Source organism: Heterocephalus glaber, unplaced genomic scaffold (genome assembly GCF_053883595.1).
Source record: "Heterocephalus glaber isolate CG9 unplaced genomic scaffold, H.glaber_assembly_v1.0 deba00001537, whole genome shotgun sequence".
NCBI classification, from domain to species: domain Eukaryota; kingdom Metazoa; phylum Chordata; class Mammalia; order Rodentia; family Bathyergidae; genus Heterocephalus; species Heterocephalus glaber.
This window is the reverse complement of record NW_028258332.1, coordinates 352,726-379,835: the sequence shown is the minus strand read 5'-3', so window position 1 is coordinate 379,835 and position 27,110 is coordinate 352,726. Positions and strand designations below refer to the sequence as shown.

At 60.0% G+C, this 27,110-nt stretch overlaps 1 protein-coding gene across 5 annotated transcripts in view; it reads left to right on the top strand.

The window, feature by feature from the left end:
• The first annotated feature begins 2,717 nt into the window (after nucleotides 1-2,717).
• Slc9a3 (solute carrier family 9 member A3) overlaps nucleotides 2,718-27,110 on the top strand; it is a 35,870-nt gene continuing 11,477 nt past the window's right edge. For 2 of the 5 annotated variants that reach the window (XM_087189146.1, XM_013072381.3), the window contains exons 1-3: nucleotides 2,719-2,988; nucleotides 24,855-25,157; nucleotides 26,717-26,877. In XM_087189146.1, coding sequence (XP_087045272.1) covers nucleotides 2,802-2,988; nucleotides 24,855-25,157; nucleotides 26,717-26,877 — 651 coding nt within the window. In that variant the 5' untranslated portion in view covers nucleotides 2,719-2,801. Of the gene's footprint in view, nucleotides 2,989-24,854; nucleotides 25,158-26,716; nucleotides 26,878-27,110 lie in introns of all 5 variants that reach the window. The other 3 variants (XM_087189147.1, XM_004845114.4, XM_013072382.3) reach the window with 3 other exon arrangements.

The following is a 27,110-nucleotide window of genomic DNA, read 5'->3' as shown; positions in this document are numbered from 1 at the left end:
GGGGTACATAGATGCTGGGCTGGGGGCTGCAGCCCATGGCCTGGGTTCCTCCAGGAAGAGGAGTCCAGAAAGGAGGGGAGCTTCTTCTCTCTGAGGAGGGAGAGGCGTGCTGGAGAGGGGACATCCTGGGAAGATGCAGCCGTGGGACGCAGGTGGAGAGAGGACAGGTTGCATGGGAGGAGAGGCACAGGCAGTCAGTGGAGTCGGAGGAGTTACAGCGCAGAGGTCCCTTGTCCCCAAGGGCAGAAGGGCCAACAGGTGTGACCCCTGCAGGGCCAGGCAGCTGTGGGCACAAGAGCAGCGAGGGGTGGGTGCAGGCACAGGCTGGTGCTGAGCGAGAGCACACTGCCCAGCCCCACCTGGCCACTCTCAGCTCATGCATGGTCCCTGCACAGCTCAGCCCTGGTCCTGACCCCGACCTCCAGGCCAGGACAAGCTGCTGCTCAGACCCAGCCAACAATTCTGCCAAGGGCCTCACTGCTGCCCCTAGTGCAGCCCCGGGCCTAGGTAAAGGTGCACACTTTGGGATCGGGGGAAAGGGTTCCTGGGGCAGCATGGGCCCTGTGCCACCAGGTCCTGCACAGCTGCCTGAACGCTGGGCTCCAGGGCATCAGCAGGCAGGTGTGGAAGCGCTGGGACTCCGATAAACCTGCCCTTGGTGTTGGGGCGAGTCTGGAAGTGCAGCTCCCAGGCCTGATTCCCACAGTGCCCACCCCAGTGGGCCCCGGTGACCAGGTAGGGAACAGGGTGCACCCCTACTCAGTGTTAGAAGCGCAGGCCACACCTCCCCAAGAGAGGCTGGCACTGACTCTGTGGTTTAAAGATAGGAGGGGTCCAAGCACCCTAAAGTATTAAAAACTGACTTTCGACTCTCATACCTGTCAGCAAATGCCTACCTGTCTAAACTTTTGCCTCTTTATTCACAAACCATGCAAATGAAACAGAGACTCAGAAGCAAAAGTGGTAGACTGCATTTTTCCACTTCTACTTCCTTTGACGCACAGGTGCCTGTGGCAGGTCAGGCAGATGACCAGCATTTGGGGGCTGTAGGCTGGCTCCCCAGGGATGGCAGGCAAACCGTGCAATCGCACGGTGCCCTTCCCAGCTCCAGGGGGCGCTGTCACAAATCGCCTGCCTGCATACACGGCCTGGAGAGGGAGCAGGCATGGGGCTTCCCACCCAGCCCTCCAGCCTGGCCATGATGGGGTGAGTTGCACACCCTAGGCAGACTGTGGCCTGAAAGGGTGTCCTCACTCAGCCCACGCCTCCAGCCACCTCGGGCCAGGGTGCACACTGTTCTCTAGCCCTTGCCAAACACCCCACGGGCCCCTCTTGCCCACAACCTCGTGGGGGCTCTTTGCCACCCCCTTGTTCAGGCCCCCAGCCTGTGTCTCACTCAAGGCAACACTCTGCTCCCTGCCCTTTGAACTCCTGTGGTTCCCAGGGGCCCTGGTGCAGGTCCCAGGCCAGCTGACTCTGGGTGAACTTCCAGGGCAGGGTGACCGGAGGCTCTGGGCACAGCACAGTCCCTTCTTGTGCCCAGGGGCAGCTTCGCCAAGAGGACACCCCTCCTCCCGGACCCCAGGAGTTCAGGGAAAGAGCAGGGAGGCCATCTGGGCTGGAGTCAGTCTGCTCTCATCCAGCAGGTCTTCCTCTGGACTCGGGACAAGCGGGACCAGCTTGGACAGATGAGTTGGCAGCAGCCCCACCACCCAGGGCCACCCTGGTGGCTGCTCACACACATGTGCTGTGTCTCAGACCCTGTGCGGGCTCAGTCCAGCCCCTCTGCCACACAGGCCACTTCCTGTTGCTAGGAAACGGGAGCCACGGGGGAAAGCCACACACGTCAGCACTGTCCTCCTCGGACTCCTGGGAGCGCCACTGTGTGCTGAGACATCAGCAGATGCCCCACCTGCCTTCTGCCCACTTGTGTTTCATGGGTGCCCCTGGCTGTGGGCACTGCCCCAGCTCCAGGACGAGCCGCTCTCTCTGAGAACAGGTTCTCTGGGGAGGGCAGGCACGGCCAGACCAATCCAGCAGACGGCCTGGGTTTCAGAGCCAAGCTGAATGCCAGGGGAGTTGGTGCTCAGTGTCACAGCTGTGAGCCCGGGGGTCTGGGACAGGACATGGACTAGACTAAAAGGAGGAAGTCTGAGAGCCCAGGATCCATCCAGGTTGGAAGCGCCAGCTGGGGCCGGTGGGGGAGGCCAGTGGGGGAGTGAGGCTGGGAGCTGGGTCTTTCTCTGGGCCACCCAGGCTCTGTGGTAGAGGGTGGATTTGGAGTAGGAGGGGTACTTGCCTTGGGAAACCCGGGGGCGCAGGGAAGCCCCCAGTTTGCAGCCCTGACTAGGAGGCTTGGCTGGCAGAGGACGGAGACCTCAGGGGGCCCTGGGAAGGACATTCCAGGCCTGGGCTGGAGGTCCAGGGTCCCTGTGCCCTCTGGGCGCGGTGCGGGATAGGCAGCAGGTGGCCAAGGCAGGAGAGGGGATCCTGCCTGACTGCTGTCGCCCTGCTGGATGTGTCCTGGGAATCCCTGGGCCAGGAGCAGCCATGCAAAACAGCCAAGATCAGCCCACCCACCTCCCCCTCAGGGGGGACCCAGCCGCCCGGCCAGGCAACGCCTAACCCTGTGGGCTCGGACTGGCTCGCGACAGCTGGGCAGCTGCGCTGGGGCAGGCGAGCCCGAGCTCACGTGTGCACGGGGAGGGAGGAGGCCCCGCCCCAGGGCGGAGGGCTCAGGATTAAAGGCCACAGGCGGAGGCTGGCCGCAGTTTGGAGTCCAGTGGGGACACAAGGGGGTGATGTCTCGGCACACAGGCCCCCTGTGGGCTGTGCTGGCAGCGCTGGTGCTGCCACGGGCTGGGGCCATCGAGGAGGAGCCGAGTGGTGCCAGCCAGGGCTTCCAGATTGTCACCTTCAAGTGGCACCACGTCCAGGACCCATACATCATCATGCTCTGGATCCTCGTGGCCAGCTTGGCCAAAATCGGTGAGTGGTCGCTGTGGTCTCCGGCTTGCCCAGCCCCTGCCTTCCTTTCCTGTCCTTGGGGAGGGAGCCGGGTAGGACAAGGAGCAGGGACCTGGGGGTGGGGGACTGAAGGAAAGTTCCTGTGGCCAGGCCAGGGCAGGACGATCTCGCATGCCCTCAGCGTTCCAGCTCCTTGTCTGGGCCTGGGTCCCTGCCTGGGGCTGCCCCGCTGCACAGCTCCAGGCTTTTCATGCCCGGAGAGGGATGCACCACGGGGCACCCTGGGGTGACGCTGGTTTCAGAGTGAAAAAGAAAAAGGATGCTGCTCACAGCAAAATCCAGCGAAACCCTGCACACACCCACAGTTTCCCCTGACTGCCACTTCTGGCCTCCTTGACCTGGGCCAGGGAGTCAGAAAGTGGGGTGACAGGTCCTCCTGGCAAGGTGAGAGGAAGGTCAGCTTCCTTGGAGCTCAGGAGGATCAAAGTCGCAGAGTGTCCCAGGAGGTGGCAGCTTAAGAAGGGGGAGCCTGGCCTGAGATGTAGGGCCTGGGGCGGGAGGGGTCCCTTGTGGGGGCCCTGTGTCTGCAGCGGGACTGGGGAGCAGGTCCAAGGAACTCGGACACAGCCGGGCGCACCTGTGCCTGGCAGAGGAGGTGGCTTCCTGCTGCACCTACCCACCGTGTGCGCTCACACCTCTGCCCCTCCATCCCTTTCCTTCTACTCTGAATCTCTCAAAAGCTGTTTTGGACCTGTGTGCCTCCTGGCTCTGGGGTCTGTGCACTCCCCGGCCTGGCAGCCAGGGTTCCTTGCTGGGTCCCACTGGGCTTTGCAATGGGGCTGTGAGGGAGTTCAGCTGGGCCTTTACTTAAGCACAGCCAGCTTGGTCCTGGGGTTCAGGGACCCTTTTGTACAGCTCCTTGGTGTACAGTGGGTGTCTCCAGGTCAGGGGCACTGCTCTGCATCCACACCGGGGTGATGGTTCAGAACCCAGTATCTGGAAACCCTTGCACAGCCCAGGCACTGGCCAGCAGGTCAGCTGCACTCTGCCCTGGAAGCTGCCAGGTGGGTGCTGACCAGGGCTCTGCCTGCCGAGCGGGTTATTTACCAGGAAGAGTCCAGCCCTGTGGGTCTCTGGGCGCTGGGACTAGTCCTGAGAGGGGTATTGGTGATGTGCTGGCCCTCTGCGCTCCAGCTGTCCCTCATGGGCAGGTCGGGACGGCTGCAGGGTGCTCCAAGGACAGCACGCTAGCCCACCAGCCTGCTTACCCTGGAGGAGGGGTGGGCTCCAAGGTCTCCTTCCCAGGAGGCCACTTGTGGATCTCTCCCACGAATGGCGGCTTGGATGGGGCGAGGCCTCCCCGTGCTAAACAGGAAGCCTCTGTCCCGTCCGGCCTCTCTCCACTCCTCATCCTCAGCCACTGCTTGCCTCTGGGTCAAGGCCTGCTGAGCTGGCCCAGGCCTGCTTCTGAGTGCCCCCTTCCCACCCTGTGTTGCAGGCCTCACACGAATCTGCAGCCCACTCCATGCCTGGGTCCTCCCCTCCACCCCCGAGGCCCCTGATGGACCTCAGTCCACAGGCCCAATGACCAACCCCTGCTCAGAGACAGCCCAGCTGCCCCTGCTCATGCTCAGTCCCTAGCAGGAGTCCGAGGGATGGTCACAGACTGAAAGGTGCAGATGCCACCACCCATGCCCCCTCAGTGGCCCAGGACAGGAAGAGGGAGAGCCACGGTCCAGCTGTGGAGGGCTGAGACCTCACACCCAGCCCCTCCTCGAAGCTCCTTCTCCCCGGGGAAGCCTGGACTTGTTCAGACCCCTGCTGACTCCACCTGTCCCTCGGAGACCCCGGACGCCTCCATACACAGCTGACCTCAGGCCCCACCCCTCGATCCCCACCTGAGCCTCTGCCTCCCTGCCCCACACTCTGCTTCCTGAGCACAGGGTGGGAGGCGCCCCCCGGCCCCAAGACACAGCCCCCACTGGTCACCCCATTTCTCCAGGCCCTTTCAGCTTCACAGTGCCCACTCAGAAACTCTCCCAGCAGAAGGTCAGATTCACGTGGTCTTTCTGAATGTGTTGAGTGTCCCTAATGCCCGTGCCCAGCCTGTGGTTAAGGCAACCGGGTGGGGTGATTCCAGCCCTGGACACAAGGCAGTGGGCAGGTGTCCTGGGGTTGGGGACAGCACGGGCCAGGGGTGAAGATCAGGACCTTTGGTGGAGTTAGGTGGTGAGAGCTGTGTCCTCTGGCCATCCCAGGGCCCTGGACCCTGGGGCTGAGCCTGCAGAGGCACCTATCAACCTTGGCCTTGGCCTGGAAGGGTCAAGGTCACAGAGCCCTGAGCCTCCTAAGGCTGAGGACCAGGCTGGTGCGCAGCTCTGCAGGCCACCTCATGCTACGGCCACCCTGGGCAGGAGTCTCTGGGGGAATCCAGCCCACTCCAGGGAAGGTTGTGCTGGAGGGAGAGGGAGGCTGGAGCCTGGAGCTGAGCTAGGCCAGGGAGGCTGCAGGGAGGCCAGGGTGGAGGCCCAGTCACATCCCATGCAGGCTGCCAGGTCTTTAGCCACTGTCAGTGCTGTTCAGAGGGTGGGAGCTGGCCAGGCCTGGGCTCTGACCATGGCTCCGGCCTCCAGACAAGACAGTCCAGAGGCCCTGAGGATGGCCGTAGGGCAGAGTGGTCTCTACAGCAGGGCAGGGATAAAGCTGCCGCCCCTGGGGTTCCTGGGGAGACTTAGTAGGACAGGCCCCGGAAGTGCCCGGGCCACTGAACTGTGGCCTGAGTCCCACATGCAGTGCTCACTTCCCAGGTGGCTGCCGAGGGGAGGCTCAAGTCCAGCACGTCCCTTTTGTCAGCAGTGTTCACGGAGCCCTGAGTCACCAGAAGGGAAGGGATGAGGTGTGAGATGGGACCAGGGGAGGCAGCCCTGGACTGAAGTCTCCATGGGTGAGGGTGCCGGTGGTCCTGGCACCACCTGACACTGCTCTGCACCCTGGGGGCCTTTCTGCCGTCCTTCTGGCTTTTGTGGGGTCTGGCTTTTGGGTTTTGGCCCCACCCTGGACCCCTAGAGGGGATGACACAGCAGGGTCAGCAGCCACGAGGGGTCACTGTCCCCTGACTCCGAACCCAGCAGCTTCCTCCTCGGGGTCTTTCCGTGTGCTGGCGAGGCTCCCAGGAGCACAGCTCTGACCCCCAGTCCTCTGCTCCTAGCCCCACACTCCAGGCACCTCCAAGGCACCATCGGCATTTCCTTCTTGTTCTAGTCAGGTGTGGGAGGTCATGGCTTCCCTTCCTTCTTAGACGTGGGGTGGGCTTGGTTCTCCATGGTGGCTTCCCCAGGGTGCCCTGTGTCGCAGGTGTGACCTCTGTCCAGGCCCCTGCCCGGGACAAGGTTTTCTTCCAAGAACAGCCTCTGGTCAGTGCTGGGCATCCTGTGCTTGTGTTGCTGGACCATGGCAGGTGTGTGGGGCTAGAAGCAGAGGGTCAAGGTTTCTATTTCATGTGCCCTGGCTCTGGGGACAGGAGTGCTGTGATGCTCTGGCCCTGTCCTGCATCTCTTCTGGGCTCCGGGCACCCTTGCCATGTGGCCCACACTCTCTGCTATCCGACTGTCCTTGGAGGGAGGTAGGAGAGGACCCGGGTAAGCATGGCTTGGGAAGACCAAGGTGAGCCCAAGGTCCCCAGCGGACCTGCCTTCCAGGAGGTTGAGTCAGTGGGCCCTAGTGGACTCCAGGCTCAGGGAAGATAAGGCAGTGGGCTTGGAGCCGGGATATGCATAGAAGCCTGGAAGCCAGGGCTCTTCTGGGTCTGCATGGCAGGTGTGGAAGGTAAGACTTCTCCTCTCAGAGCTGGACATGAGCACAGGCTGTGAAGCTGAGGGGACTCTCGGGCCGAGGTGTCCGGGAGACAGGGCACCGGCAGTGGCGCCCTGCCCAGGTGGGCACCAGCACTAGCAGCATTGCTACCTCCTAGGGCTGTGGACTTGCTCCATCCCCAGCCTCGGAGCTTGGGGTGCATTTAGAATGGGGGGCGTCTACTGGCTGTGCCGTCTCCGAGTGCACATGGGTTCTTGGTGTGTGACTGGTGGGGATGCTCCGTCCCCTTTGTGCTCGGCCCTGCCTCGGAGCTCAGTACTTCCTGGGCACTGGGATGCTCTGGGCCAAGGGCTCCAGGGCACTTGGTCTCAGGGTCACAGGCCTCCTTGTGCCAGGCGTGGGCACTAGGGCTCGGGCCCGCCCTTCTCAGCCCTGGGGCCTCACCCGCTCTAGCTAGAGCCAAACTCCATCTCCTCAGTCCTGTGCTAAGGCCCCTGCCTGTCCCGTCCTCCTCACCAGCTCCCCTCCTGCACACCGTGAGCTCAGCCTCTCCAGCCTCCCAGCTCCAGGTCCTTCGGGAGGCCAGAGCCCAACTCAGGCCTGTCTGTCTGGCTCTGCCAGTGACTCCAGGTCTGCAGGCTGCTGAGAGCTGAGAGTGCGAGGGCACACGTCGGGGGCGGAGGGCGAGTAGATACGGGTGTGCGCTCTCCGCTGGGAGAGCAGGAGGCGTGGGCTGCACGGCCACGCTGCTGCTGTCCTGGCTCTTGGCTCCAGGAAGCACCTGGACACTTGGCCGGGATGGGAGCTCTGCTGTTCCTGTGCAGAAGAAATCCCACAGTCACCTGAGGGTCACACCTGCCTGTCACCCCTTTGCCACATCCTGGGGTGCCTTTCAGAGAACGGATCCTCAAACGAGGATTGTGACCCTGGCTCGAGCATTGTGGGTGTTGGTTCTGGGAGCAGCCACTGCCCCCGGGCTGCCCGAGGGTCACCAGGTCCCCCACCTGAAACCTGCTACCGCCTTAGCTCTGCCTCGGGAATGACATGGAGGCCTCCAGGACCGTCCTCTGGCCTCGGAGCTTCAGACAGCCTGAGTGGTCCCACCTAGTGCTCCTCCTGCGACACAGAAGCACAGGGTGTCATTTGGGGCTGGAATGGTTGCATTTGCTCTATCGATGCAGCCCTGGGCCCTAGAGTTGAATTTTCATTCAATAAATGTTCAGTGCCCACCACATGTCAGCCCTGCCAGGTAGCTTCAGGCAAAATAAACTGCAGTCACTGTGGGCACAACTGTCCTGAGGGTATGTGGACAGACATGCTCAGTGAACAGCACGGGGAACAGAGGAGGGTGCAACCCACCAGCCCCATGGGGAGGGAGAAGCACCTTTCGGGTCAAGACTAGCAGTGCAAAGATCCCAGGGTAGCATTGTGGAAGCATTTGAGGGTTGGGGGGGTAAAGTCAGAGTGGCCAGCAAGGTCCCTGACCACCCGTGTCCCGAGGAAGAAGGCCCCAGGGCTTCTGAGCTGAGAAACGTTGGCCCAGGTGGCTCTTAGGTGGCTCTGGCCACTGTGTGATGAGCAGGGCTGCTGGGTGGAGGACAGAGCTCAGAGAGCGGTCCTGAGGATGCAGAGCACAGGGCTCACCCTGCAGGGAGGTGGGGGCTGGGCTGCTTGTTCATCCTGATGAGTCAGGAAACGCTGGATTCACCACCCGCAGAGTGTACGAGCAAAGTCCATGGGCTGTGCTCTTCTTGGGAAAGGGCGTCATGCAGGCCGAATGGGGAGGTCAAAATGCCTGTGCCAGGCGCCTTTGGAAACGTGCTGCGAACGGGCATCACCAACTTGATGAGGCTGCTGGGAGACCTCACTGATGTGTGGTGCTGCTAGGGCCTGTGCTGCTCTTACAACTGTGCCCTTGGGTGTGACCACTGGCTCTGTCCCTGCTCCATGGCCTGCCATCCACCTCTATCATAGCCAGGACCACCATGGGCATGAGGCAGGGTGGGGGCAGCAGGGCTCATCCTGGTCACACAGGACACAGGTGTGGAGCAGGGGTGCGGACCGGACGTGGAAGGAGCCTGTGAGGCAGGCGGAGGAGCTGCAGGCGTGGAGAAAGACATGTGCTGTGTGCAGGCGCTGCAGACATGTGCCACACACACGGCTGCAGCAGGTGCAACTGTGGGCTGCACAACTGCTGCTTGTATAGCAGGTGTGTGATCGTGCAGGCGCGCGTACATTTGCACACGTCTGTGGGGGAGGGTGCTGTGCGTTTCCAGATGTGATTGTGTGCGTGTGCGATCTTGCGTGCACGTGTGTGCCTGTGCATGCGCCCGTGACTGTCTGCACCGGTGTACGGTGAACTTTCGCTCACACTGCCCTTGAGTGGTGGCGCTGCTGTCTGAGCCCATGGGCCGAAGCCCTTTGCCTGTGAGCTGGTGGACTGGGCCTGGGTTCCGGTCCTGGCCCTGGCCCTTCCCACAGCAGCTGCTGCCTCTTGGAGAGCTGTGGGCGAGGGGGGATTGGGCCCAGGCTGGGTGTGTAGGGCCCTGTTGGACGCTCACGTCAGGCCACCCGCACACATTCGGGCAGTGAGTGGCGTGGGGCAGCTGCTGTTACAGCCCCTCCACCCGAGCTGTCCCTTAATCCCAAGGGATGGCAGAAGCTCTGCCCGGCTCCAGGAGCTGAGCAGCAGGCCTGGGATTAGGTCAGCCCTGGGACCCTGGGCCCTCAATCTCTCCAGAGGTGGCTGGTGTCTGCAGTGAGTGCAGGCCCTGACCCCCACATTGGGACCTTCCTCCTTTGGGATCCTGCGGTGACACCACCTGGATCCCATTCCAGGCTGGGCCAGGTGCCTTGAGCAGGGCACACAGGGTCTGTCTCCGGGCCTCCCCCTCACCTGCAGACTGGAGCTGGGAGACCTGGGGTTCTGTGCCCCTGGGGCTGCTCCATGTACTTAGAATCCCAGCGGCGGGCCGGGGCCAGGACCAGACCCCAGACTTCACCTGCCCGGAGTAGGCTGGCCTGTGTCACAGGATCTGACAAGCTGGGAGGCTGGGCAGAGGCCTGTGTCTCCCAGAGCCTCTGGCTCCTCCCAGGCTGCCAGCCAGACCTGCGTGTCCCCCAAGTGAGGTGGGGGGTAGCTTGCAGGAACCGCACTGAAGCGCTGGGGTCTGTAAGCGTGGGGCTGCCCACCGCACAGCTGCCTACTCCCACGCCCAGGCAGACACTGGTGGGAGCCCTTGGGAGAGCTGGTGCCCCACAAGGGCACTGCTGGGTCCTCCAGGCTGGGCCTGGGGCTGTGCCCTACCTGGTCCCGCCTTTTCTGTGAACTGTTCTGCAGGTGTCCTGGTCCAGCTTGGCCCCTTGGCCCCCACCTGGGAAAGCCCTCGGTGCTGGCCAGGGTCCCCATCCCTGGTAGTTTCTGGGTTTGATCCTGGTCTTTCAAGAGCTGAAGGATAATTTTAGCGCAGGGAGAGCTGACAGGATGTCATCTGTCCTGCACAGGACCCAGTGCCTTCTCAAAGCGGAAACTGAGCCCACGGCTACAGCCTGCATAGCCTGGGCTCTTGTTCAGGCCAGGCGACCCCAGTCTGGGCTGTGATGTCACCCACAGAGGCCTCCAGGGCACAGCCCAGCACCAGCCCGGGGACCGAATAGGTCACCCAAATCCACAACAGGTGCCCATGGGCCCCCTCGAGGGGTCGCACAAGGCAGACTCACCCACACACCAGGCCAGGCTCCTGCATCTCGAGCACCAGGCAGTGGCTGTTGTCTTGTCTCTGTCCCAGGAAAGGTGAGGGTGCCCTCCCACAGGGCGCACCCTAGCTGCCACCCGGCCGCCACGGCTTCGTGGATGACGGTGCTTTTGCCACAAGTTGTGTGGAGGGGATGCGCCAGCCATGAGTGGGTGTGCACACTCGTGTGAGAGCACTGTGGTGCGTGTGCACGCACGATGTGGGGCGTGCCCGGGTGGGAAGCCCCAGGGAGGGCATGCTGCAGTCATGGGTCCCTCCTAGCAGCAGTGGTGGCTGAGGGCTGGGGACTCCATGGTCAGGACCCACGAGGCTGGCTGTAAGCATGGGCAGGCATGCTACCCGGGGCACCTGGTGACTGACCCGCAGCATCGCCTCCACCTGGCACTCTGCTCCACTCTGTCCCCTGAGGGGCTTCACGTTTCCCAAGAGCCTGGGCCCTGTGGAAGCCGTAGGTCCCAAGGGGGACATGGACAGAGTGACTCAGGTGGTCACCATGCCTGGGCCAGGCAGTGGGCACTGACCGCAGAGGTGAAGCCCCTCCTTCCTGGTGCCTCTCTGAGGGAAGAGGGCTCTGGAGAGCCCTGGCTTTGCGTTCACTGGAGCCACTCCATCTGAATTCGTGGGATGGGGCTTTGCTCTGCCCACAGTATGCAGGCGTTTCCTGCATGCTCATGTCCATGCCCACTGGTGTCCACCTGCCCACTTCCGGCTCTGGCTCAGCCTAAAAGGAAGGCCCTGGACACAGCCCACGTCTACCAGGCCTGTGTCAGATTCCCAGCCCTCCTGTCCCCTGGCGGCATCTGGCAGACTTGAGTTCCTGCTCTCTGGTTTGATCGCAGAGCAAACCCTCACCATCTCCTCCTATTATTTTCTGGGGAAATGTGGACCTTTCAATTGCTCTACTTTTGCGAAATCTGAGGGCGCAGCCAGCAAATTGAATTGGTCAGCAGTTGGTGATGGCCTGCAATTCCATCCTCAGTTCACAAGAGGCATCGTCAGCTGGTGCCCTCCGCCCCATCCTAGCACCTCTGCCCTCGTTCCTACTCCGGCTGGCCCCTCATGGCCCACCCCAGGGGAGCACTGGCTGTCTCAGTGGTGCTGCTTCTGAAAACAATCAGCGGACAGGGCTGAGGTTGGGGCTCTGTGGTGAGAGCTCTTGCCTAGCCTGTGGAGGCCCTGGCTTCCATTCCCAGCTCTGCAAATCAGAACAAAACATTGGGCCTAATTTTTCAGTAAAGCCTTAGATGTACAGAATGCACAGAATTCCCTGTGGCCACCGTGTCCCCCTGGCGTAAACGACTGGCATCAAAATAAGCTTTGTCATGTTCACAAATGTCTGAAGTTTGCCTTGATTCACGCCTGGCACCCAGCTGTCACTGGGACAGATGCACAAGGCAGGTGGCTGCTGCTGTCATGTCCACTGCCATGAGTCCACTGGGCTCCACCTGTGGGTGCTGACTTGCCTAAGCCCTGGCAGCCATGTGTCTTTCTCCTGTCCCCATAGCTTTGCCTTTTCCAGAACACTGTGGCATTGGAAGCACAATGTGCAGCCCTTGCGCCTGGCTTCCTTCACCAGGAGCAGGGGTTGAGTTCCTTTGCAGCTGCTTCTGCCTGGCGAGTGTTTCTTCCTGGCTCTATCACACCCCATGGTCTGCAGGAGCATGGCCCCCACCTGATGCTTCCTTGCCCTGGTGATCATGAACAAAGCTACCGAGCATCTGTGTGTGCAAATTCTCAGCTCCTCTGGGAAAAGCCGAGGAAGGTGATCCTGGATCGTGAGGTGGGGTGCACAGCCAAAGAACCTCCGCTGTTCGCACCAGCTGCAGACGAACTCTGCTGCCCATGCTCGCCAGGGCACAGTGTGGTGGTGACTGGGCCCTGGGCGCTCCAGGAGGCACACGGCGGCTTCACTGCTGTTCCAGCTGCGGGCCCTGGTGACACATGGCCAGAGGTCCTTTCTCTGCCCATTTGTGAATCTTTGGTGGTGGGTCTGCTTTGACATTGGGACCATTTTTGATTGAGTTGTCGCTTATTGGGCTTCAAGAGTTCTTTGTATATTTTTGCCTTTCTCAGATACGTGTTTTGCATATAGTTCCTCCCAGTCTGGGTTGTTTTCTATTCCCTAGCAGTGCCTTCTAGCCAGGCGCGGTGGTGCCTGTAGTCCTGGCACTCTGCGATGCTGAGACAAGAACACTGTGAGTTCAAGCCCAGACTGGGAAATTTAGTGACTGAGCAAGACCCGTTGCTAAATAAATCAGTAAGCAGCTGGGGCTGCAGCTCAGGGCCCTGGGTCCACTCCCCAGTACCACCCTCTTCCCAAATGAAGAAATAATGCCTTGGTAAAAGTTTTTAATTTTAATGATGCCCAATTTATCAATTCTTTCTTTTATGGATCATGGTTTTGGTGCTGTATCTAAAAACTCGTCACCAAACCCAAGGTCATTTAGATTTTTTTCAGTGTCACCTTCTAGAAGTTTTATGGCTTGCACTTTCTATCTAGGTCTTTGGTCTGTCCTGAGTTATATTTTAAGGAGTGGTGTAAGGTGGTGTCCTGGTCCACTTTTACACATGTGGATGTACCTAAGTTGCTCTGGCACCACCTGTTGCAAACCCTCTTCTCTCTTGAGTTTCTGTTGCTCCTTTGGGAAAGGCAGGCCTGCTGTGTAGCACGGGTTTGTTTCTGGGTTCTGCGTGTGTGTTCTTCCCTACACTTCACTGTCCCGATTCCCATAGCTGTATGGTCAGGCTCCAGGTCCTCATATTGGTTCCCAGCTTCCTTTCCTCCAAAGTTCTGAGTCGCCTAATGGGAGCTGTCACATTTTAGCATCAGTCGGTCAATGTCCACAAGGTGATTTACTGGTAGGGACTGTGTTGGCTGCAGATCAAATGGGGAAGAACTGACTTTTTTTTTTGGTACCGGGGATCGAACTCGGGACCTTGCGTTTGCGCAGCAGGCGGCGGAACCACTGAGCTAAATCCCCGGCCCGGAACTGACATTTTGGTAATACGTGACTTCTTATCCACGCACACGGGCTCTCTCTCTGTTCCAGTTCTTCCGTTTACTTAGTCAGAGCTTTCCAGCTTCCCTCTCATTCTCTCGCATAAGTTTCACTGACTTAAGCCTTTGCCTAGCTGTGCTAGGTGGCATTGGTTTTCAGATGCTTTAGTCTTCAGATCCTGCAGCTCACTCTGCAACCTGCCACTGTGGCCTGTTAGACCCAGGAGTCCTCTTGCTGGTCCTCAGGGCACAAGGCTGGCAGGAGCTGAGAGCCGTGCTACAGTCCAGCCCTCTCCGGCACATTGGATAGTGCAGGATGTTGCCATCAGGATCTCACCCGAGAGTAGGCGAGCAGATGCCCTTTTGTGGTGAGGCTGAGGGGACTTTGCTGTGAGCTTGTGGGATTGAAGTGCTGCCCATAGGAATGGGGTCTCTGGTCAGGGAAGGCCCAGCTGACTGGGCACAGATCTGGGGTGTGGGAGCTATGCAGGTCCCGGGGCACTGCAGTGCCCAGAGGAAGTGCGTGCTGCTGATGACTCTTCCACTCATCCACCCCGCCTTTCCAAATGCTTGCTCCTCTACATTTGCATCCCTTGCCTTGGGCCTTGTCGGGCTCCACCAGGCCTGATATTCCTGGACTGTGTCTGTCCCACCCACGGACAGGGGCCTTTGCTGACCTCCTCGGCATGTCGTGTCCCAGCTGGCCCCGCCTGCCAGGTGAGCTTTTTGAGCATCGCTAGTGTCCACTTTTCCTTCTTCACCATTGGCATTCCCAGACTGAGACTCAGCACTGCTGGGTTCCTGTTGAAAGAGGCCCCACCGCTGTCCGTGTCCCGCTCCCAGAGTGGCTAGGGTGGACTTGGGGGTCCATCTGTGTGCCCACCAGCTCCCGCCCAGGATCTCCGGCCCTGCTCCGGCTGCTGGCCCCTACGCAGTCTGGTGTTTCCTGCCAACCCTGGGCTCTGTGTTCCCAGCCACACACTTTCCCTGCAGCCCTGATGGCCCACAATTCCCCTCCTCCCCTAATGTTAATGACGGCGAACGCCCAGACCCCACAGATGGCTGTGGCTGAGGTGCCCCTGTTCTTTTGGAGATTTGAAATCCCCTGCCTGCCACCTGGCCCCACTCTGCCCCTGGGTGACCTGTTCTTGGTCCCCAGCTGACTTAGGGTCTGTCTCTTTTTATTTATCCCTGTGGTCCCAGGGATTGAACCCAGGGACTTTACACTGAGCTACATCCAAGCCCTTTTTTATTTTGAGACAGGGTCCTGATAAGTTGCCCAGGCAGGACTTGAATTTGCAGGCCTCCTACCTCACCCTCCCAGAGTGCTGGGATTACCCTCCCAAGGCTCCCTTCCCCTGAGGATTCCAGGATAGGCCCATGCCCTGTATGTGGCAAGGCCCTGAGAGCCGTGGGAGGTACGGTGGCCACGCTCAGTGGTGTGCAGACCAGGTGCCTTTGCTCTGGCCTCTGCTGTGTGCTGTCTGACCTGGGCCCTCCCCAGCCAGGCACCTGGCTGTGTAGTCTGGAAGCCCTGTGCCTTTCTCTCAAGTTTTCCTCAGCTATGCTTGCTTCATGTTTTTGGTTTCCTGCCTTTCTGCTTCAGGTGTGCTTTGGGCCATCCCCTGAGACCCCAGGGCTAGACTAGGCTGGGCTAGGTACCGAGGGCACCAAGCCCCATGGGAACCAGGCTGGGTCGTGTACTGGCCATGATGCCCATGGGAGGCAGGGACCCTAGCGCCTTTCACCCGCCTCCTGCTGGCCCAGGACAGAGGCCCAAAGACAAGGACAACAAGTGCCGCCCCTTTTGTTTTCTTCCGGTTGGAGAACAAAAGCTTCCCACCTGGGAGCAGGGGCTGGTTTTCATCCTCACGGCAGCCCAGAAAAGCGAGATTATCATCTTACGTGGGGGACCGAGTCCAAGGCATGAAAACACCCACTCCGAAGTGGCCCGGCAGGTCCCTGGGAGCAGCGAGCCTTCTGCACAGGGACTGTGGACTTCTGGTCCCACTGAGAGGGGCTGCCTGTGCCCTGCTGGCCCCAGGGGAGCCCCCCAACAAGGGAGTGGCAGCGGGGACTTTAAGGTCCTGGAGCTTGACCTTGGTGCATCAGAAGCAAAGCTGCCCGAGGTGTCCCTGTGAGGGCCCTGGGGCTCTGGTGCCACATGCATGTCACATTACTGCTCTGTGCCTAGGACACAGCTGTTGACAAAGTCCTGGCAGCAGGGATAGGCCAGGAACTCCCTCATGGTGGTACGGGTGGCCATGTGAGTGACACAGACCCTTACACACGGCCACCGTCTATCTGCACCAAGTCCTGAGGCACAGCAGCTTTGCTGGGACTCTTCACATGAAGTTTCAAGGTCAGCAGGGTTGAGAACTCCTCCCCAGAAACCCCTGCGCAAACCCTGCAGCTCTCCGAGCTTTCCCTTCCGCCAGCCCAGCCTGAGTGTGGATTTCACATGACTGGTGTCCTGGTGTCCAGGCTGGCCTGCTCCGTCGTGGCTCCTCTTCTGGGGTGGACACCCCACGCCCCTGACACTCAGGGCCCCACAGCAGGTGCTGGTCACTGTTGCCCGGCCTGCTGCCCTTTCCATACCATGTCAGGGCCGGGCTCCACTGGGCAGCTGCTGGGCCCCACGCGTGGCAGTGGCACGGAGGCCCCACAGCCTCCGTCTCTGTGCTTTCCTCATGGCGAGCCCCTCCTTGGCTCAGCCGCCCTGGACTCCACTCTCTCGTGCACTGACCCTGGGAGCCTGGTCTGAACCTGGGATTGAGCCTTTCTCCGTCAGAGGCCCCAGCCCTGATGTCCAGGTGATGACCCTGGTAGGAGCACTGTGGACAGGGTGTGACCTGCATGTCCAGAGGACAGGAGCTTCCCTGAGGACCCTGCTCTCGGCCAGAGGGACGCTGGGCCCACTCTGGCCACACCCATGGGTCACACTTGTCTCTTAGACCCCACCAGTGTCTAGGCTTTGGGTGCCCATGGGGCCCAGCATGGGGACCGTGGTGGCCCATGTCATGGGCTTAGGGAGGCCCCGACTAGCCAGTTGCTAACTCTCAAGGGCATGTCCCCTACAGTTGGCCCTGCAGGGCCTTGGGCCCAGTTATTCTGCGACACTACAGCACCCTGGGATGCTGCCAAACTCCAGGTGGTTGGTTTCCCTTGCTCTGGAGGAGAAACTGAGGCAGGGGAAGGGCAGATTACACTTCCTGGGATAGTACCTATGTGCACTCACACCGAGGTCAGGACTTAGCCTGTCCAGGGCCATAGCTTTGAGTCCTCATATTGCCCTGCCTTTGGGCAGTGTTTGGAAAGGTGTCCACACACCTGGAGACAGGATGGATCCCTAGGGCCGGAGCAGTACTGGAGGCCCAGCCACCCCAGGATGGGTGCATGCAGGACTTTGTCCCGTTGGCATGCAGCTCGGCAGGGCCTCTTAGGGTTGTTGATAAACCTGAGGGAAACAGAAGTGCTAAGTCTCTGTGATGAGCTAGAATACCTTTCATAATCCCTGCCTCTCAGTCATGGAGATCGCGTAAGGACAAGGCAGGAGAAGAGGAGACAGTGGACAGTGGAAATGCCAGGCTCCTGAGAAGCAGGGCATCTAGAGGGACAGTGCCAGGCCAGGGCCAGTCAGAACCTCCAGCCCCCAAGACAGACAACCTGCAGCCTGGGGCGAGTATCGAAAGGAGGTTTCCTGTGGGGCCTGATCCTTTCCTGCCCTTGATGGGGAACAGTGGGGCAGAAGGCTTTATTGGTAACTGGGACACCTTTCAGGACTTCAATTTTATCTTCAGTGATTGGACCACAGTGTGCCTGTGGAGTGACCTCTATATTTAACCTGCGTGGGGCATTCGGTTTCCCAAATCTATAAACTGATGCCTTGACTAAACTGAGGCCACTTTTGCCCGTGATTCCCTCAAAATGCCCTCTGCCTTCCCCACTCCTCCTCTCCTGGATACCACCTGCAGGTGCCAGGCCTCTTGATGCCCCACACACTGCCCACAGATTCAGTATTTTCAATTTTAAATCTGCTTTTCTGTCTGTGCTTCAGACTGAATTATTCTTGTTGCTCTGACTCCAGTTGGTGGTCTCTTCTCCCATTTCTAGGCTCCAAGTCTAGCCATTGAGTTTTCTTTTTCTTCAGACACTGCGTTCTTAAATTCTAGGCCTTCCACTGGCTCCTTTGACAGAACGTGTTAGGCTCTGGAAAAGAGGGCCCACGGGCTGACCCTGTTTCTACAGCAGCGTCTCACTGGGACACCACCTGCCGCCTGTGCCTGGGGTTCCGAGAACCCTGGCTGCGTGGGCACCCTTGTGAACTACACTGTGCAGCCCACACATCTACAGGGTGACTGCCTGCTCCTTAGAGAAATTCGCCAAGCCCTGTTCTAGTCCACAGCTGACACTGACCATTTAAATGAATGGTGTGTTTCCCTTTCCTTCCCCCGTGAGCACAGTTGTAGCAGCTGTGCTGAAGTCCTTACCTGCTAATTCTTGTCCAGGTTGGCTGAGGTCTCCATTGCTGACTGATGGGCTGGTCCCTTTCCTGTTTCTTCATGTGCCTGGCATCACTGATGGCATTCAGGGCATGGGATGGACAGTGGGGACTCCGCACACGGTCAAGTTCCTCTGGAAAGGATGAATCTGGGCAGTGGCTGCCATCTTACCAAGCAGCTGGCCAGAGTGGACAGCAGCCCAACAGTTGCAGCTGTGATCTCTGCTCTGTTCTTTCAGCTTCCATTGGGAGCCACAGACCTGCCCTGCTTCTCTGTAAGTCAACAGGGAATTACAGGGAGTGGCTGGAGATTTGCTGGCACATGGAACTCAGGACTCTCCGTTCTGGCTCTTTCCTCCCAGAGATCTGCCATCATTTATGGGGGTGGTCACCTGAGATGCTCTGCATCCAAGCAGCAGGAGCTGCATTCAGGAAAAGACAGTGGAGGAATGGGAGTCCCTTCTCAGGGTTGACTATCTTCTCTGTTCTCGATCCTTATCTGTCTGTGTTTACACATTTTCAGAGTACTTTCCTTGCTCTGGGCGAGGTGTGTAAAGGGAGCTCCTCCCCATCTCTTCCTGTGAATGAGACTGTAAAATCTCTGCCTCATTTTCATTAAGTCCCAGCCGTCACTTGGTCCTAGAAAGCAAACCTGGAGTCTTGCCGTGCTTTGTAAGTGGTGGCCATCAGGGCTCCTCTACTGAGGACATGTAGATGTGGGGTCACAGCTGCCCTGCTGTTCCCGGCCTCTGGGGTCACCACAGCCCCAAGCCCCTGTGCATCATTTCTCCTGAGGACCCAGGGCCTGTGTTGCTATGAACACACACAGTTGCCTGTGGCGTGGTCCCCTCTGTGTGCTGCTCCTCACACTGGGTCTGCACATGTGTGAGCATTCTTCCTCATTCAGTGGCACCTGGGACTCCTGCTGTGCCTGGAGTGGACCTCAGAACTCCAGGCTCTACCTCACCACATTCCCCCTGCTCTGCTAGGGAACAGAAGTGGGAGCCCCTGTGAGACCAGGTGGCTACCCAGCCCCAGCCCCCAGGTCTCAGGTCCCAGGCCTCCATCCCATAAGCCTCCCTGCCCAGTGGCACTTTTGTGGATGGCAGGGGTCACAGGGAAGCAGGGCATTGGGGCTGCACTTGGCCTGTTTGAGCAGCACCATCTGCAAATGTGAGAGGGGAGCTGAGTGGGACGAGGATGTGAATTAATCCAAGCAGTTGCTCGGTGGTTTCGGGGGAGGAGGTCCCACAGGCTCAGGAGGACGCACAGCACCTCCGCACAGCCCAAGGACCAGGGGCTGGGGTGAGGGCATCTCTGCTTCCCTGGGAAGTCTCCGTGGTTTCTCTCCAGTTTGAATGTGGATGAGTCCTGCCGGGTGTTGCGAGTGACCCGCAAGGGCACCTTCTGGATGTGGGTGCAGGGCTCACTCTGAGGGGCCAGGAGCCACTGCCTCGCTGTCCCGAAGGCGTGAGCCCAGCTTGCCCGGGACATCGGTCACATCTGTGAGGGCTGGGGACAGATGCCACTCGCCCCAGCTGGCACCAACACCCTCACTGCAGCCCTCGGGCGTGCTGAGTTGGCACAGCTGGGTCAGCGTGCAGAGCTCAGAGGGGTGGGTCTGCAGCATGCACTGGTCCAGGGGCATGAGCCAGCCTCATCCTGGCACGGTACAGAGGAACTCTCCTATCAGGGTGTGTCCATGTCTGTCTGTGCGGTCCCTGCATGTGGCCCTGTCTCTCTCTGTGTGTCCGTGTGTCACTCTGTGTGTGTGTGTGTGTGTGCTTGAACATGTCCGTGTGTCTTCTGCTAGCTGTGCCCACAGGTGTGACCAGCCTGCGTCCGCTGGACCTGCTCTCTGCCCTGCCCCCCTCCCATCCATTTGGCTCATTAGGCAGAGTCTGATTCTCAGAGGCTTCTCCATGTTAAAGTAAAACCAGGGGATTTACTGTGCCCTGCGTTTACGTGGACTCAGCTAAACTGGTTGTCACCTTGAGAGATCCTTGGTAGTGGGTGAGCAGACTGGGCGCAGTGAAACTCGGTGAGCTCCCTGCCTGGCCAGACACCTTCAGCCAGAGGGTTTGTAATTAGAGCTAAACCACCCTGTCCTCTTGTCACCATCTGCAACTGCACCATCCTGTGCTGAACTGCGGTGACTCTCAGCCCTGAGACCAACTCACTCCTGGGCTTGGATGTCTGTCCTCCCGTCGTGCTGTCTCATTGCTCCTGGCCTTGTCATCCCTGTCCCTCCATGCTTCCTTCGGTCCCCTGAAAGGCCGTCCCTGCTGGGGCCACTATCGCTGGTTTCTTCCAGGTCATAGTGGCTGCCTCAGTCCCTGCAGAGCACCTGAGACAATCGCTCAGCAGGTGGAAGGTTAACCTGGCTCACTTGGTCTGGCGGTTCCTGCCCTTGACTGCTGGCTCTGCCACTCTGGGGTGTGCTGGCACAGCATGGTGCAAGTGTGGTGGAGCAAACAGGTTCTCTCATGGCCATGGGTAAAAACAAAAGAATAGAGAGGGTCCCCTCGAGGCTCTGCCTCCTGTACCCCCTCAGCACTCCTCCAGGGCCTTGCCTTCACCCATGACCTTGGGGGACCCTCCAGGCCCAGCCCCAATATCTACCCCAGCCCACAGGGTTGACTTTCCCCAGAGACCTCAGTGGACTGAGACCTGGAGCGTAGACAGACTGGTAGCTGGAGCCTGCAGGCTGCGGGCTGAGGCAGCAGGTCCTCGTGGGTGCTTGCACTGTGCTGGCCATTCATGGCCCCAAGGCAGGGCCTAGCAAGGTGAGAGGGCTCTGTGTGCAGATCGGGACAGTCACAGGCACCCTGAAGGCCCGCATGACTAGAAATAGCAGTGACCAGTTCTGTGTGGAGAGGATGCCATCCATCTGTGTCCTGGACAGAGGGCACAGGACAGGTAGAGGCCTGATGTGCCCAGCAACCAGCAGCCCCCGACCCATGACCCCCAAACGCTGGATGGCAGCAAGTCAAAAGCAGCCCTGTGCCTGTGGCTGCCCCACCCACGAGGCTCTGCGCCCGGCTACAGGTTCTCAGCTGCAGGCCACCCGGCAGGAGCGGGCTCTGACTCCTGAAATGCCACCAGGCTCCCAATTGCTGAGCCATTAGCAGATGGCCACTTAACATCGCGGAGTCACCTCTTTAAGTATCTAATTACCATGTAAGTTGTGCGCTGGAGGCAGTCATGGGACTAGACTGCCCAGGCTGGGGGTGCCCCAAGGGTGCTAGCACCGAGACCTGCCCTGACTCAGAGCCGGGGGGGAGAGTTCGCACCATGGTGGCAGAGGCTTGGGAGGAAAGGCGGAGATGACGAGGCTCCAGAGGAGAGGCGCACACAGGGGCAGCTGTGTCCAGAGCCCCGGGATGCCCCGGGGAGGGGAGGAAGAGCAAAGCCTCGGCTGAGAGGGGCAGGACCACGGGGAGCCCCATGCTCAGTACTGGCCCATCCTGGGGTGAGAAGCTGTGTCTGATGCTCAGAAGGAAACAGAGAAACGAGCAGCACCACTGTGGAAGAGGCAGAACCCAGCTGGCAGACCCCTCCCCACAGTCCCTGGGTCCAGGCCACACGGGACCAGCCTGATCCGGAAGTGGCGTCAAGCCCATTTTCACAGATGGGACAGGGCCTGTGGTCAAGGACAGAGTTGAGGTTTATGGCTCCAGAGCAGAGATGCCAAGGTCAGAGGGGGCGGGACTTGGTGCACCCAAGAGAGCCTGACTCTGGTCAGAGGACTAGCAAAGAGGATGGACACACACAGGCCCCCACTGTCCTGCCACCCCCAGACATGTGGCAGCGGGAACAGTCATCAGGTAAGGTAGAGGTCTCAGCCCAGGAAGAGCCAGAGGAAGACGGAGGAGCTGCCAGGTCTACACATAAACAGCTCCGAAGAGCCAGAGAGGCAGGCCTCCCAGGCACAGACGGCGGCCAGGCCTCACTCGGTGCAGGAGGCCAGCTCCATCCCTGGAGATGCTGGTAGGCAGATGGGATGGCAAGGGGCTGAAGTACTCCACACTCCTGTCTACACTGCATTTGGACACCTGCCCTTCTTGGGAATCAAAAGAACCGATTATTTTTTTGTGGGTTTTCAGGGGCTACTTCTGAGCAAACACATTTGGTGGGGAGCCAGCCTACCCTCCATCCACCTGTGCTCCCGATGGATGACAACCTACAGGCATCAGCTGCCACACAGAAAACGACAAGGACCAATCAGTAGCATCCCATGTCCCTGGAGCTCCCGAAAGGCAGTGTTGTGCTGCTGCTTTGAGATGAGCCCAGCTCCACCCCCCCCCTGAACTTCCTGGCAGGGGTTGGAAGGGGTTGCAGCAAAGACCCGAGTCCTGCACAGACACCTGCACGGCTGTCTCCCAGAGGGGTCTGGGCTGGAGCTCAGAGGCGTCTGGTCCTTCCGCTGTCTAACCCATGGCATCAAGAGCAGGCTCGCCTAACCATGGGACCCTGAAGGAGGGTCAGGGCAGGGACCCAGCTGTCGCAAGTGTAAGTGACCCCTACCAGCCCAGGTGTGAAGAAAGGGCTGACATGGGACCACGGAGGACATCAGGGACATGGCCTGGCTCTGGGGCTCTGGGAATCAGGGACACTCAAGCTCGTGCATCCTCTGTCCAGGAGAAAGAAGCTGCCCCACCTTGGGGCATGCAGGAGCTTCGGAAGGGTGATGGCTTGGGGCAGGGCCTCAGCTGTTCTGAGCACAGCTGCAGACATGGAGCCCAGGGTCACGGTGTGGGAAGAACAGAGCACAGCACCACTGGGCCATCTCTGGACTTGATAAGGAATCAGGAGGCTTGGAGCAGGGAGTATGTTCTCTGGCCTCCCCCAGCCACGCTGCCCTGGGTTCAGGGTCCACAGCATGACTCCAGGTCTTAGGGTCCTGAATGCAGACTCCTGGGCAGGGTGCCACCTGAGTGTGTGAGCTCTCAGCTGCCTGTCCAGGGAGCGGCACTTGGGGCCCAGGATGGGGCTTCCTCTCCCAGAAGGTGGCGTCTCTCCTGCCAGCTGCGGGGAGGACCCTCAGGATTCCAGGAAACCAGCCCTCCGGGTTCACTGCAGCCTCCCTCATCCCAAGCAGGCACCGTCTGAGACACATTCCTCTCGCTTTGCCATTTGTCACCCACATGGCACTGGGCCCCAGTGTTTGAACTGGGTGGGGAAACAGCCTCCGTCGCTACAGGAAGGGCAGCCAGCACAGGGCACTGCCGGAAGCTGTGGGCCCTGCCTCTGCTGCCAGAGTTCCCAAGTCTGGAGTGGGGGCCACAGGTCAGAGCACGCCAGGCTGAGCCTCACCCAGGTGACAGGGCCAAAGGCTGTGGCAGTGCAGACACAGATTCCCCAGTGGCACCCTGCTCACCAGGCTCGGGAAGGTGGCCCTGGCATTTGATGTGGGGTTGTGTACAGGCAGCAGCTGCCAGGGGACCTCCCCAAGCGTCAGGGCCCTTCCCGGGCATCCATCCAGGCCTGGCAGTCACCTCCTGATGACACATGGAGAACCGGTCTGGAAGCCCAGTCCAGGCTGTCTGGGGAGGACGGGTGGGTCCTGGTGATTTAAGGGGAAAAAATGTCACTCCCAACCTGCTAGATGTCAGATACGAGTTCACGTTCCCCCAAATCGAAGAATGAATTTTTTTGTTTTGGGGGTTTTTTGGTACCGGGGATCCAACTCAGGACCTTGTGCTTGTGAGGCAGGCGTCGGCACCACTGAGCTAAATCCCCAGCCCTAAGAATGAATTTTAAGAAACAACTGAGGTCAAGAGTAGAAAAATTTATTGAAAGAGATAGCTTCTGAGAGACAGGAGAGGGCCTGAAAGTGGGTTGCTGCAGACCCCACTTCTCAGAAGAAGTTGTATAGAGCAAAATCACGAGGTGGGTATCATGATTAACCGATAAGATTGCAAGTATAGCTGCTTAGGTGATTCTGAACCAATGGGGAAGCAGATCACATAGCAAGTGCATATGGCAAGAACAAGGACCTTTTAGGAAGAGATGGATCAGGAGGTCCTGATCACCCCGCTGGGTGACTGATGTCTAGGTAGACTTGGATCAGGTGATACCAATTGCAGTATAATCTTTAATTTATTGCTTATTCCTCGGGGAGGCACGTAGGCCTGGTCAGCCAATCTTCTTTTTGGTACCGGGATCGAACTCAGGACCTTGTGCTTGCAAGCAGGCACCGGAACCACCGAGCTGAATCCCTGGCCCTGGTCATCCAATCTGTATCTTGAGGCCTGGTCTCCAACAGATGCACCTCCAGCCACAGTTGTGATGTGTTCTCTCCTCCTTCACTGACTCCCTCAAGGACCTAGCCCTGTCTGACTGCCTAGAATATTTCCACCTAACTCAGCTGTCCAGAATTCTGGGACCCACCCCGTGAACCCACCCCGTGAACCCACCGACCCCCACCTAGCCCCTCCCACAGATGGGGTCGCTCTGCTCCTCCTGCTGCTCTGGGCCCCGCTGGGGTCTCAGTGTCTCAGAACAACCTTCTTCTGAGACTCAAAAAAGCCGCGTCAGTAGTGAGACTTCAGTGCTCGCCACTGAGAGACACTGTGCCACACATTGGTAAGCTGGGGGAGTCACCCTCAAGTGTCCCCACCCCAGCGTATGCGCCAGCTTCAGGTGGGTGTCATCACCTCCACGCCCTTCCGGCTGCCTGAGTGGGGGGCAGGGCCAGGCTTCGCTGGTGCCTCAGGGCCCTGGAATGAAGATCTGGGCCTGCTCCCATGGGCGCAGCCCTGGGTCGCCCCGGCCCGCCCCTCCCTGCACAGCCCTGACCCCCCTCCCCCACCCGCAGTGTTCCACCTGTCCCACAAGGTCACCCGCATCGTGCCTGAGAGTGCGCTGCTCATCATGCTGGGCCTGGTGCTAGGGGGCATCGTCTGGGCAGCCGACCACATTGCCTCCTTCACGCTGACGCCCACGGTCTTCTTCTACTACCTGCTGCCCCCCATCGTGCTGGACGCCGGCTACTTCATGCCCAACCGGCTCTTCTTCGGCAACCTGGGCACCATCCTCCTGTATGCGGTCATTGGCACCGTGTGGAACGCAGCCACCACGGGCCTGTCGCTTTACGGGGTCTTCTGCAGTGGCCTGATGGGTAAGTCCCCACAGGGAGGCCAGCGTGCTGCACAGGTGGGAGCGCCAAGGAGGGTGGGGCCCGGTCTGCCCCAGGCTCCCTGCCGCGTCCTGAGGTTTGGTCAGTGTGGGAAATGGCCTCCAGACGGAGGAGACTGGACCGGGCATTGTCACTCTGGGCACATCTGTCCTTCTGGGCCATGTCCCCTTACAGGGCAGTCCCTCAAGTGCCCCTGCTGTCCAGACCGCCCAGAGACCACTAGGCAGTGAGCCTGGCGGGCGTGTGGGTTCCTGATCACAGGACACCCACAATGACGGCTGCCTCGGGGCTGGCTCAAGGACTCCCGGACCGATGTCCACAGCCCTGAGGGGGTGACATTTGGCCTCACCCCACAGACAAAACTGCCAGGTGCAGGCTGTGGAGTCCCAGGTTGAGTTGAGAGCAGAGAAGCCGAGGGGGCCGGCCAGCACGCCTGTGTCTGTGAGGCTCCACATCCTGCCTGGCAGACCCGGTGCCTGGCTTTTATGAAGCCAATGTCCTCATGATAAAAGGCACAGGTGCTAAGTTGCAAGCACCCTAGCAATGGCGAACATGTCCGTTCTGTAAGCTCCACGGCCTGTCCTGCCACAGTGTCCTGCAGGACAAGTGTCACTGTCATGCAGGTCTCACAGGAGAGGCAGGGCCGCTTCCCACGGTAGACACAGATGCGGGTGGCCTGGTCAGCCCTTGGGACACGGCTGGCCAAGGCTGGACACCAGCCGTCTCCTCTGGGAGGTGGTAGAGAGGGGCAGGCAGTGACCGGTCTCTGCAGACAGTGGTCAAGGCCTGGTGTACCCGCCATACCTGCTGCATCCACCACACCTACCTGGGAAGGGTCAACCTGAGCCGTGCAGAGGTCCCAGCAGTGGGCCAGGCTGCTGGTCTCCTCGCCTGGGGTAGGGAGGGGAGCACAGAGCCTGGCCTGCTTCCCACTGGGCCAAGCACTCCTGGCAGGGCCAAGTGGATGGACCATTTGTCCACACAAGGGCTGACTGCATTCCAGTGGGAACCAGCTGATTTCTAGCATATGCTGCAGGGTCCAGCAGGGTCCTGGAGCAACAGGCTGCCCGACCCGTGGGCATCTCACACCTGGCCTTGAATGCGTTTGTTTCTGGAAGGCCAGCAGGGCTGTGCGGCAGCAGGCAATGGTAGCACACTGTGACACTGGCTGGTGGCTCCTGGGCTTTGGGGTTCATAGGAATCTCAAGGTCCCCTGCCCTCCGTGCCCTTGGCCAGGGCACTAACCTCCCCGCCAGCCTTGCTCCTTAGCCCCAGGGGAGGGCAGTTCTGACCCAGCCCAGGAGGGAGAGCCCAGCTGCCTTGGCATCCTGGAGATGTCCAGCCTTGGGCTCTCTCTGGCTGTCCCTGAGGGTCCCCAGCCTCATCACTAGCCCACAGCCTGACAGCACAGGTGTCTCCCACTTTCCGCCGGGGCTGTGAGGTCTGGGACAGAGGCGGGGGACCCCATACCCTGGCTGGCTGGCTCTCATCCTGGGCAGGGCCCATGCTGGGCTCTCGCCCACGGCAGGCTTGACTTGCAGGCGACCTGCAGTCCGGGCTCCTGGACTTCCTGCTGTTCGGCAGCCTCATTGCCGCGGTGGACCCAGTGGCCGTGCTGGCGGTGTTCGAGGAGGTCCATGTCAATGAGGTCCTATTCATCATTGTCTTTGGGGAGTCGCTGCTGAACGATGCCGTGACCGTGGTGAGCAGCAGGGAGGCCCCGACCCCGAGGCAGTGTTTCAGTCACGGCTGTGAGGGGGCCTGGGACCTGGGGGCAGTGAGTGTCACTCTCGTCCCTGGGATCAGTAAGCAAGACCAAACGATCTGCCGTGCTCAGGCAGCCTTGCTCATCCGTGCAGCAGCCCAGCACGCCCCCTCACTGGCGGCACCGGCACGTAGGCGGACGGGCAGCCCGGCCTGTGCTCCCACCCGACG